The 13,860-nt window shown below is 28.4% G+C and overlaps 1 protein-coding gene across 1 annotated transcript; it reads right to left on the bottom strand.

Annotated features, from left to right (window-relative positions):
- Window positions 1-6,742: 6,742 nt before the first annotated feature.
- LOC125878330 (ethylene-responsive transcription factor 2-like) lies at window positions 6,743-7,643 on the bottom strand. The gene has a single exon (XM_049559558.1). It carries the CDS (start codon window positions 7,530-7,532, stop codon window positions 6,840-6,842), a length of 693 nt encoding a protein of 230 aa, XP_049415515.1. The 5' UTR covers window positions 7,533-7,643; the 3' UTR covers window positions 6,743-6,839.
- Window positions 7,644-13,860: the final 6,217 nt, after the last annotated feature.

The raw sequence follows: 13,860 nt of genomic DNA on the forward strand, positions 1-13,860 counted from the left end.
ATTACAACAAAAATAACTTTTAGTAACAAAGATATACATATTAACAAAAAGTGCTAAAAAATTATACCGGCTTTAGTTAATTTTCATTAGATCTAATCTCACTATATGCTTTAACGACATTTATAAAGAGTGCTAGTAGAACATTTGTCACTAACAACAATTAAGCTATTATCAACAATTAATTGCCGTTTCAGATATTTCTGGTGTAGTGTTAATCAAGAATTAATTATGATAATAACATAATAATGACGTTCCAACTAAATCAATGAATGAAGTATATTTATGATTTTGAAATGCGTGGACAGACAAATTACAATGTTTTTATAATCTTGAGACAAATCATATTCTGTTTCTTGAATGTCTAGTTGAACTTCTGGAATCTAATTAGGTGATTACATATTTTTATTTTTATTTTTTATTTGGGGTTAAAAGTTTGGAGTCCTGATTAATTTCGAATCGAACATTATAGGGCTCATTCGGGGGTGACATTTCCAACAAAATTTTCTCCATATTCAGTGCTAAAATTTTAGACCTTTGATTAAGAATATATCAGTGTCATCACAACCCATGTTGGTAATTAGGTGATTACACATGTCCTAACTCATATTTTTTGTGTGTCAAATTAATTGTTCTGTTTTGCTTATCAAGAACTAAATTAATTTATTTTTTAAATTTAAATTAAATTACATCGGTTTAATATTTTTGAGACCAAATTTATTTTTGAAATAATAAGCGACAATTTAAATTGGACAAATAGAATAATTTTCTATTTGATTTATGTTCAAAATTGAAAGAAGACGATAAATCTTGTCTTGTTTTGTAAACAAAAAGAAAACATGACATGAAAGGTATTTAAAGCAAAGAAACAAATAATTTCAAATAATGAAGTTCCAACTACATCAATAATGAAGTACGTATACTATTACTTGTGATTATAAAATATGTATAATTGACAGAATGAACATTATTGTACGTTCTTCTAGATTTTTATTCAAGCATCTTGAAAATCAAAAGACTTGAACATGCTGTTCTTTATTTTATGAGTATATTCAGATGAGAAACCAAATATAATAGTACTTAATTTACTACTACATTATTATTAGTTTAGTACTGATTAATTTAATTAAGCTGATGTACGTGTAAAATATTTCGTAATTGATTAGCACTTTTATCTGTCCATGTTCTATCCAATGCCATTCTTAAGGACTAGAAATTGTTATTTTATTTCTTAATCTAAGTGTGGAAATCATCTTATCTTAGGATACGAGTAACTTTAGGCGGAAAAATCAATAAATAGTGTAGGTTTAGATTTGCAATAGCGATTCTTATAAACAATTTTAGCAATTTTTATGCAAAGTAATAACGTTGTTGTCTTACGATGCTATGAGAGATGCTTCGTTCTTAGTTACTATATTTGAATAGCTAAAACGTATTTCATTGATTATAAATTCTTAAAATACTTTGACTTATTAATTAATCAATAAGGAGTATAATTTTGTAGTACGTTTTACGTACTTTCTAAGTATGTAAAATTTTATTTTTCAAAAAATTGAAGAATTTATATCAAACACTAATTAATTTGAATTCCATACTTCAGATCAAGACAAATAGAATAGTAATCTCTTCGTTTTGATTTGTTTATCTAATTTTGACTTAATATATATATATATATTATTTTTTAAAATTTTTGTTTTTATTATTTTAAATTTTTTTAAAATTAAATTAAATTTTATGATCTTAAATTAAGAATAATCAGTGAAATAAAAATTTCAATAAACCAAAGATTACAACTAAATAACTATTATTATATTCTTATATTTTACGATCTTTATCGACTACAACCGATTGACGGAGGCATCAACCCACCACCTAGTAAAGTAAATGACAACACAAAATGACTGCAACCTACTCCCTCCGTCCCTTTTTAGTTGTCCACTTTAGAAATGACACACAGATTAAGGCAACAATGATTAGCACAGTGAAGTTACAATTTTACCCTTATGACAACTTTTCACTTCAAAATTACAATCACTTATTTAAATTCAAGTGAAATAAATTGGAGGAAAACAACATACACTTTTACAGTTTTCAAGAAGTGTAAATAAGGGTATAATAGGAAAAAATTTGTTGTTCTTTCTTGATTTGTCAAAATGGACAACTAAATAGGGACAACTAAAAAAGGAAATATGGACAAGTAAATAGAGACGGAGGGAGTACCTTTTATGGTTGAGCTTTAAAGAAGGTAATTCAGAAAAGTCAATATGTATGACTAAGTGAGTCAAGTCAAAGGTTTGGATAGTCAACAAAGTTAGGGATAGACTAATAAAAACAGTTTTAGCCATATTTGCTGACTGCTCTATACAACTACGCTACAAATGATGGGCAAACACCCCGTGCGGTTTCAAGCTAATCCGAATTCGAGAGTTAAATAATATAAATTTTGAATAATATTTTAAACTGTATATTTTTTTATCATATTAATATAAGAAAATAATAATTTATGATAATACTTTTTATACAATTCTATAGATACTGTTGGTCTTTGGATAAATAGTTTCAAGCTAATCAGAATTTAAGAGTCAAATAATATAAATTCTGATTAGTATTTTAAAAATATTATTTCATTATAGTGCTATAAGAAAGTTATAATTTATAGTAGTATTTTTTATTTAAATTTTACATCTTTATATATTGTTGGTCCTTAGAAAGATAGTTTAAAAGGTTTGACAAGCTAGCATCGGGCATCCATATTCATTAGAGAGAGTATTGAAACATTATTGAACTTGACGCAAATTATTAATTCATCTATGAACTATTGACAGTCTTTAAAACACCTCTCTACTTGATTAACTAAACTTAGATACACCCTCAATATGTTACATGACATAACAAGTGGTTTCAAACTCTTATAAGAGCATGAAACTCTTAATAAAAAGCTAAGAGAAGTGTTGAATTAGGGATGTATTTCACTCATTTTATGAGATCGAAATGTATTTAAGTTCAGTTAATCAGCTAAAAAGAGTGTTTTAAGAGAATCTGGAAGTCCAAAGGGTATCTTTTTTCTTTTAAAATGTATAAATGGACACTGAATTTTCTTTTATACCAAAACGGACAACTCGTTGATGGGGCAGCGAGATCCTTTCTTTGATCTTTTCTCGCTGCGGGGGCAGTGATTTCATTTTATTTTTTTTTTAAAAAATCATTCTTAAATCGCTGCGGCAGCAATATCTTTCAAAAAAAGAATTTTATGCATTTGTTTTCTTCCCAATCACGGTTTTTTTGGTGAATAGTCAAACTTGAAATCTTTTTTATAAAATTCCTTCTCCGTAATAATATTACAATATATTAATAGTCAATTTTTTTGGTAACTAATTTTTTTATGTTATATTATAATTTATATTCCCAATAATAACAATTTTCGATTTTTAATTAAAAAAAAAATCAAACCACAAATTGTATATGAAGCAAATTATTATTCAATATAAGAGAAAGATTGAATTTTATACGCCACTAATGGTGTTACAATTAAGAAAGGATCTCGCTGCTGGGGCAGCTGGTATTAAAAAAATTTCAATGGCTCATTATGCATTTTGAAAGAAAAAAGTGGAGCCAACAAAAATAAAAATTAATAATTCACACTAAATTTAAATGTGTTTTCAATACTTCTCTCAATTTATTATTTCATACAAATGGTTTAAGTTAGTTAATGTTATTAAAATTAATATTATCCTGAAATAAACATAGCTAATTAACCTAAATGTATCGCGCATTCCAATGCTTTTGCACATTTCTTGTCTTTTTGGTTTCTCAATTATATTTAAATTAATATGTTGATTAATTTGAATTCTGCAAAATTTATATATGAAGGAAATTGTTTTTAACATAATTTTTGTTGTATTCAGGTTCAAACCAAGACGCTTCTAGAAAAAGATAAATAAAAGGATCCATTACATTACAATTTTTATTGGCATAAATAATTCAGAATTTAAATTAAATGAATTTATTTTTTAAAATTTTTAGTGTTGAATTCAAATATAGATTTATATCTACTATTTATTACACATTTAATAATTTTTCACATATCAATTTATACGCTATATCAAAATATTAAATTCAAATGAACCTATTTCTTAAACGGGATCCTCCCATATTTACTCAATCTACGTGCAGTGTGTACGTACTAACGATACTACTATTATCTGTTGAAAATATATACTCCATGGTACTCCTATTCTTCTGTTGAAAATATATACTCATCAAGTATGAATTGATATCCCTACTCATTAAGAAAAATTGTATTATATTCTATTGTATAATTTATTTACTCAATCAACCTCCCCTTAGAATTTTTGGTATAATGGTTTGGCAGGCCCATTCGGAGATGACACTCTCAACAAGATTTTTTCTATACCCAAGCTCAGATCGAAATCTTTGATTAAAGGTGAAACAGTTTCACCACTGCTCCATAACCTAATGTGAAACTTTATTCACGCTCACATTCTTGTTGCATAAAACACATTAAAGAAGAAAATATTTCTTATCAAAACTTTCTCATATCAAAACTCGAACCCTATATCTCTGATTAAGAATAAAGAGATCATGTATCCGTCTCCGCCGCACTCCTCGATCGTTTAATTATTAATAATAGTGACAATGGACTAGAGAGTAACCTGAACTTTCTAAAGGAAATCATTTGTTTAAAGTAACCATTCTGTTGAAAGTTGATTTTGGTCTATTTTGGGTGTTGCATGCTGCCTGATGAATTCATCAAACTAAAAATAAAGTCATATCATCTAAATTGAAAATTGTAATAAGTTTGAAAATTTTGTATGAAGTAATAAAAAGAAAAATGGTTTACGTATTTTTTATTTTCAAATGTACAAAAAGTCTTGTAAAATAAAGTAAAAATATACAAGAACGTGACTCGTTAATCCAAACATCATCATTTGGAACAAAATTAACACCTTTTTAAAAGGTTTTTATGTTTTTATAATCTTTTTTTCATCAAGTAGTCATTAGTTGGAACTATTTATTTGATTGACAAAACAAAAAAGTTGTGACGAATTTCTTGATTTGGGAGTATTCACATTCCACCGTTGTTCAAAAATGGTTAATGACTTTATGTATATACCATATCATTAGTTGAGAATTGTGATTTTATTCAAAAATCAATTTTATTGAAAAAAAAAAAATAGCTTGTGTAGGTGGAAAAATACTGGGTAAATACGTGGAGTATGTGATAATTAATAAAGAATATCCATGAAGACTCTTTTGGTAGAGTGTTCCATTCAAAGATATGTATAGTAAAAGAATAAAAAAAATAGATGCGTTAGATATATTCGTTCAAGACCTTATCACTTGCAGAGAAATATTAGCTAGCACACGTAACGATATTTTGACGGAGGAGAGGAAATCGTAATTGAGCACAATACTTTAGAGCTTGAGTGGAGATTTTCTATTGATTGGTTTGTTATCTCTGCTACCTATAAATTTTAAAAGGGAATTCAAAAACAATACATTGATATTCCTATACTCCAAATTCTCTATATTTTCATATCTTGAAACACAAATATTCTTTGATCTTATAACAAATTTAACTGAATTATTTTTTTAATACACAAATTCTTGGCTAGATTTTAACAGTCAAATCTAGACGACGAGCTAGAATTTCAAATTGTAAGACAAAATTTGTCTTAGCATGACAATAATCACCAGAAGTTCTAAGTTTTATTCTAGGTAAAAGGTAACTTTTATAGTATCAACGCCCTTAAATTACCTTTATCTCGTATATATTTAACAGCTCTAAAAAAGTCAAAAGTTTATTCAAAACGGTAATAAATTTGATAAAGAATAGATAGGTGGTTTCTACTGAATTTTTAGGAATAAAATCTTTACATTAATAAGGCCAATAAGTTCATTCATGTATTTGTCCATAGATTTTTAGTATTTAATTATAAATAATTAATATATATTTTAAAATTATTTCATTCATGTATAATTTACTATAAACACTTAATATAAATAAATAATCCCTCCGTCCCAAATTAATTATTTACTTTCAGAAAATAAAGTTTAACAATTAATTTGGACGGAGGGAGTACTTGTTTAGTGCTTGATGTTCAACTATAGTTTTTTTTCTTGATTAGTACATATTTCTCACTTTGGTAATAAAATTAGACACTAGATTCCAAACTTGAAAGTCCCAAACCAAAAATGCATTAGTCGGAAGATTGATAAAATAAAGAAAATTTTTTAAAAAATTGCATACTCGCGCATGACGATAACCACTAACTTTTGTTATTATANGGGAAGAGGGGAGGGGAAGGCGATGGGGTCGAAGGCGAAGTTTGAAACGCAAAATAATTTATGTTAGTCTAAATTTTTCAACAAGCCATCTGACATAAAGAATAATAAGTAGTACTTTCTTTCAAACGTTTTAATATTAGATCATCTTTTGACTAATATATAAGTGGATAGTTTTAATAAATTCATAAATTATAAAATACATAAGCTTAAGCATCACCTTATACACATAGATATAATACACTAGATATACGTATAAATGTGAACCCCGTCACTATGATCCGGTTTGTAATAAAATTCTACTAGTTGGATTGAATACGTAAGTTTGACTTCTTCTTTTTTATATATCAATATTTCATTACTGGCGTATTTTTTCGATAATTATTTGATTATCGTTAATTTCATCAACCACAGCCAAAAAATTAAAGAAAGAACAAATTCATTACTTCACCCAAAATAATAATTAAAAAAAAAAACAAACAATTTCCGTCGGATAATTCTATTTTTTATTACTATACAGGGCCCACTTTTAGGACTTATTGTTCGGTTCCCTGAGTAACCTTCTTCCTCCTCTTCGTCGACGACGCCGATGAACAATGCTCCGGCGACATTGACGATCTCTTCGAAACGACTCTAACAGGCTCCGGCTCACCGGAATTAATCCTCAACGGAAAATTCAGCAGTGCACGTGATCCCCGCATGCGAAACGCCGCCTTGTCGTAAGCCAATGCCGCATCCTCCGCCGTCTCATATGTACCGAGCCAAACTCTTGCTCCATTTTTCGCCGGATCTCTAATTTCCGCCGCGAATTTCCCCCACGGCCTCACTCTCACACCTCTATAATGTTTTCCCTTTGGCTTCGTCATTGTAGAAATCATCGCAACCGGTGATTCCACTTTCACCTCCGCCGCCGTCTCTAACGGAGCCACAAATTCCGGTAAATTCCATATTTCAGGTGATTCGATTGACATTTGTGACTCCAATTTGACATTAGGGATTATAAAATCAGACGTCTCGAATTCAAATCCAAATCCTTCATTATGAAAAATTTCAGGTGTATAATCAAATGAATTAGTAAACACATTGGATTCAATGCTGTTGCTCCGGCTGAACTCTGAGGATGTTGAGTTTTCAGAGCTCGTTAATGGAGCTTCCCAATCTTCAAGTAAGTGTCTTCTAATTGATTCGAGTATCGAAAAATCATTTTCTAGTTCACAATTCGAATACATCGTTCAATAAACTTCTGAATTTTGGTTATGATTTTTTATATCGAAGAGAATTTAGTACAAATATAGCAAATAAAGAGAAAACAGAGGAAGTTATGAGATTATTTTTTTTCTGGATTAAAGCGGTGAATGACGTTATTTATATGGAAATTTGGTTCATGCACGGGTGGGAAATTAAATTTTTGTAATGATTAAAATATAGTTTGTTGGGAATTTGAGCTTTCCTTGAAACTTCTAAATGGAGAAAAGTTCTAAGTTTTTGAGAGGGAAATAGAGAGTTTCAATAACCACGTGTTGTATTTGAAAATTGGAAATTAGGAATTTTGAATATTAATAAGATAAAATTATTGATGTTTAAAATGAAAGTTGTAGTTTTCTATTTGTGAGCCGCATTTTTCCAGTAGTTCACTATTTTGTAGTCGACATTTGGACCATGACTTCCATTAAATTCTTTCTTTTACGTTTCGTTAGAATTATGATATGATTGGTGGAGATAAATACTATGGGAGGTGTGGAGGTGAGTGATGGGATAGGCTTGGTGACAATTTGAAGTATTGTATTTGTTCTTTTCTTTTATTTATTGTTATCCTAGTTTCTTATTATTTATATTTTTAATTTTTATTCCTATATACTGCCTTTTTGTACTTCGAATATCATATTCTTTTGTTGTTATTATTCTTTTTTCTTTTCGAATTAGGTATGTAATGCTTTCCATCTATGGTTTTTCAAAAAGGAAAATGACTAGTCTTTTTTCGTGTAGAAAAAAATATATGACTGTATAAATAAATACACGATCCTTCTAACTTGGTGACATTCACAAATCACAATATAGTCCTAAAGGCTTTTAGAGTTTTGTATAGAAGGGGGATTTTTGAGACACAAGTGTTACGTGTGTACCTTTTTTTATTCTAAAAGAATTGTTTGAGATTATTTTCTCTCGATATTTTTGTACACTCTCTAATGGATTTGTCATCTATTTTTGTGGATAAGTTTGATTGATCGAACCATGTTAAATATTTGTGTCTCTTTTGACATATTTCTCATTTGTTTTTGTACTCATGGTCTTTCGAGATTTACATTTGCTAGCTTCCACATGACACTTGATTATTTCGATCCTAACACAACCTTCCTATTTTCACTATATAGAAATAAGGTTTGGGTACATGCTACATTCTTCAAACCAAGAGACATACATGATATTGAAAATTTAGAGTTCTATGTATGTTAAGTTTTCAATATTCAAACTCATCCCTTTCATCTTAAAATATCAAATCTCAATGTTGATACTTGGCATTTAGGTCATCACTACCTTGTTTTTATTTGTCTGCAGATAAGTAAGATATTTCCCTTGAACAAAGAAAACTTAAACACGAAACTTGTAAGTAAAATTTTCCACTTACGTTTTATCTTTTAGGTTAATCAATACACGAATTGATAGTAATATAGGAAGTTACACTTGTAAGTTCTTAACAATTATAACATCAACTTGTCTTGTATAATATTCTTCATTTTAATTCCACGTCAAGAGAGAGCCAAAATGTTGGACAAGTAAAAAGGCAAATATCTTATTGGACCCTCAATTGACATTGTTCATTGATTTTAGACAAAAATGAATTTGTCATAGGGCATTATTTTCTTGTATTAAAAAAACACAAGATTATCCCACTTGTTATGTTAATTAAATTAAGTAGTATACTACTATTTAGCACATGTGTCTATAATTAATTGTTTAGTTCTTATAAATTTAATTATTTGGATTTCTCTTAACCTTCTAAAATTCTATAGTCAATATCAACGATGGCTTATTGGTTATATGGTACTTTCAGGAATAACCTCCTTCTTTGATAGGTCTTGTACGCCATATCCTCTCAAATTTAGGCATACAAAAGTAAAACATTTTAATTGTGTTAGTAACCAATTGAGCCTCTTCTAGACTCTAGTAGTCCATAGATATGTGTCTTTGTGTATACTACAATATAGTTTGGCTACATAAAGAAACTCTAACACATTATCATCGAGTTCCATCTATGAAAAATGAAATTTCATAATCAGGAACGAATCTAGGAGGGGGAAGAATATTCACTATTCCTTGGACAAAAATTATAATATATATATATATATATATAGGTTTTCTATATTTATGTACATATATAAATTCTTAATCACCTAAATAAGATGTAAAAGGTTAGCTCAGAGTAGTCCAAACATTCAAAATGTACTCCAACGTTTAAGGTCCGATTCTCACTACTTGACAACTGCATTATTGTTTACGTACTTATCTACACATTTACATCTTAATTTTTTGAACCTCGTGAATAAAATTTTTGATTTCATCACTTGTAATAGTAATATTGACTATTTTTCAAAGATTGAGACAAAAGAAATCCATATATCCTACGCGATACATAATATATTAGGTTGTCATGACCTAACTAGGTGGCTGTGGCCAACAATTAGTGGACTCACTCGACTAAGCAAACTCTCAAATTTAATATTAATAAAGTGCAGACACATATGATCAAAGTTTAACCGGATGAAATTTTAGATAATTTATCTGAAGGATCACATGTATGGAATTGTTCCAAATTGATGAATGTGCAAAAAAATAATTTTAAAGCAAATACAAATTAAACAATAATGTCCAAATAAAAAACCTTGTGAATTTTTACACGGACTATCATATCTTATACGTAAAATAATAACAATAAGCATAAGATCTATTATAAAACTGATCAGGTATAAGTTACTATAAGCTTAAGCAAACAAACTTGTGAACAAAAATAACCGCTACTGGATTTTTTCTTTTGGGAAGCTCATATAAATCGATTTCGATTTTATCTGTTTCAAAAATATTTTACTCTTAATATGTTCCTCGTGAAAATAATTTCTTATGTGTAATAATAAAAATATTTTATAAAAAAGATATAAAACAAAAAATAGTAAAGAATTACGAAAACAAATCTCCGGTACATCAACGTAACACTAGGAACATGTAGTACCCCATGTGTCGAGCTGACAAGTGACGACATGAAACTGATGATTATCCAATTTTTATTTCTATTAATTAATCCAACTTTATAAAAGATAAAACTGCTAATTATATTTGCTTACATGAGCATTCGAATAAACAACAATATTTTGTATCTGCTTCTAACTTTAACGTACGTTACTAAATTTGCAAGATTTGGGAAACAGATGAATCTTAACTTTAAGTATATTTTTTTTAAAAAAAGCCTCCACACACACAACATATAAATAGATAAAATAATTTAAAGACGATGGCGGTTCTATTCATTAAGACAGTTCTATCATTTTCTAAATTGATTAAGAATAAAAACTGTACTATAGTTTTTTTTAAGAAGACGGAATTTTTTGTTATATAAATACAACAAAATTAGACATGCATGGGAGAGATGATTAGACATGATATGACATAAATTATCAAGGACATGATTCTAGATAGAAAGAAGTGGAGATCGCGTATTATGGTAGAAGGCTAGTAGGAGTAGCGAGTGTTGTCTTGCCGTGCGGAAGTTTAGTGGTTGTCATAGGACTAGTCGTGCGCTTATAGTAATTCTTGTCATATGTTATTTATTGCATTTCGATTATCACATTACTTTGTTGTTGTTACTGATGTCACTATTTTCTTCTTCTTTTTACCCGACTTTGATAACTTGAGCTGAAGATCTTTCGGAAACAACCACTTTACCTCCATGAGGTAGTGTTAAAATCTGTGTACACTCTACTCTCTCAAGACCCACGATTTCACTGAGTATATTATTATTATAAGTATAACAAAATTAAAAAAATAGTATACATATCATTTAGACATCATTGTGTTTCTCTTTTTAAACTAGTAGATATATTGAATTAATATTTCATCAACAACTTTATTCAAATTTTTGACCAATCTTGAAATGTTCCTATATATTTATAAGACTACTTGTAATGTTTTTACTTAGTCGCAGAAAAACGTTTTGATATTATTGAAGAATGGCACATATAACAATGCAGACCAAATTGTATTTGCTCTATGACTTTGACATGAATTTATATTACGTATTACTATTAAAAATTTAAAAGAAAATCCTAAGATGGAAAAAAAAATAATGTACGAACACTGCCTCTACATGCCAAAAATAACAAATTAAACATGCATTTTTGGTCGCAATGTTTGAGGGACTATTTAGCTTTGAACTTTTTGTTTTTTACTTCTATCTATTGTACTTCCCCGTTCTAAAATAGTTATCACATTTTACTTCTCGAGAGTCATAAGAATAATTTTTAAAATCAAAATATTATCATTTGACTCTGAAAAAATATATTGACTCTCAAATGAATTTTGGAGGGACTTTCGAGTCTTCGACAAATTCTCGGGGCTGCAATTTTTAAAAAAAAGTTTTAACATTGCTCCACTTGTTAGTGTGGACAAAATCATATATATATATATATATATATATGCTTATAGGTGAAAGAGTTATATGTAAGTCTTACTTTTATTNTATATATATATATATATATGCTTATAGGAACTCTGTAATAGATCTCACTAATTTATCTTCAAAGCTCAAAACTTAGCATGTGTAGTATATTTGAGCTTGTGTTATAATTTTTATAGCTTTTTATTTCTTTTTCTATTTTGATGTGAGATTCTTTAAGTGTTGTTAGATTCGAAATAATTTAGTGTATATCATGAAGAAGCTAATAAAGCAGATCATGAAAAATAATAAAACAGATAACAAAAGAGAATATATATCAAAAGAGTCTTATAAATAATTTAACGTGATTTTGTCAATTGACCTACATTCCGCAGATAGATATAAATAATTCATGAAATTAAAAAAAATCAAGAGAAATAACTTCACAAAATTCACTTTAAAAAGGAGAGGTTCACGCAATGAAATGGTGACACTTGTATCCACAAAATTTCCCTCTAAACAAAACACTCAAAGTCTTTAGAACTACATTATAAAGGCTAACAAATGAGAAGAAATGAACTTCAATGCGTTGAGTTCAAAATATTTCCCAACAAGAGAGATATAGTAAGATATTTTGATATGATTTGACTAATGCATACATATAAAATTCAAAGAAGATAAAAAAAAAATATTCAGAATAAACCGCATAATAATCGCTTCAAATCAATTTCTTCACAAAATAAAACACTTTACCTTTCAAATCAAATTAGAAGTTCTTAATACACTAACATAAATTGTGATAAAGATGGTTGAGGTCCTTCCCCTTTAATCTGTAATTAGATCTAATTTGATTCCAAATAATATTATAGTGTTTAATTGTAGATAAAATTTTGATTGCGAAGTTAATGATTTTATTTTGTTTTTAAAATCTAAGACGAAATAGAAACTATGCACTATATATCAGTCTATTAAGAATAATTTCTACGAAGTTACTTTGATCAACAATTTAACACAATATTTTCTTAATAGACTTAATCAACCTCACATTTTATCCAAATAAATGTGTGAGACACATTTGTTTTAAATTTCAACACCAAACTGCATATAATATCATGACTTTTCATGCTTACTAAGAAAGCTAATATTGCACTCAACCCAAGTAATTAGTTAGGTAAAATATAATTAGCAAAATGTGTTTAAAGGGTAAGACTTTTTTAGCTTCTTTTTAACTTTGTACGTCTTTTAAAGAGTGAAATTCAAATGTATAGAGTATTTTATGTGTTTTTTTTATACTATATAATATATTTCATTTTTATGAAAGTAGATGTCCAGATTACTTGTACCCCGATTTCGTATGATAATTTTCCCATGTCAGTTGGAATAAATATTTCTAAAAAAATTCAAAATTTCAAACGTGACTTTTTTTTAAAAAAAAAGGAAGCTGCAGGTAATTTTCTTAGCTTTGTTTTGTACGGACAAGTTGGCTGTCTAGTTTATAACTAAAACGATTGCAATCTTTATATAAATTAATTGCAAGTGGCCAATCAAGTTGGATTTTGAATTTTAATTTTAATAAATGAAGAAACATCTCCTTTTGGTTCCTTCTAGTATTATTTTTATTAATAATATAGAAGAGGCTATAAGCGCACAATTCATAAACGATATATATATGCTTGAGTTATGTGATTGGAGTCTAAGCTAATTTGTTGCTCTAAATGTGTGAGGGCTACTTCGGTTAGAAGTTCCGTTATACTCATTGATAAATTTCATTTAAACACTCAAATTATGATTTGTTTCAAGGGAAAAAGGACAAATATACCCCCGAACTATCGTAAATGGTATGTAGATATTCTTTGTCATACTTTTGGGACATTGGTGCCTTTGCCGTCCAAAAACTAGAGCATATATGCCCT

This window comes from Solanum stenotomum, chromosome 10 (assembly GCF_019186545.1).
Source record: "Solanum stenotomum isolate F172 chromosome 10, ASM1918654v1, whole genome shotgun sequence".
Lineage (NCBI taxonomy): Eukaryota > Viridiplantae > Streptophyta > Magnoliopsida > Solanales > Solanaceae > Solanum > Solanum stenotomum.

Excerpts from the sequence above, each read along its gene's own strand:
- LOC125878330 (XM_049559558.1), bottom strand. The coding sequence starts at position 7,532 with ATGTATTCGAATTGTGAACTAGAAAATGATTTTTCGATACTCGAATCA.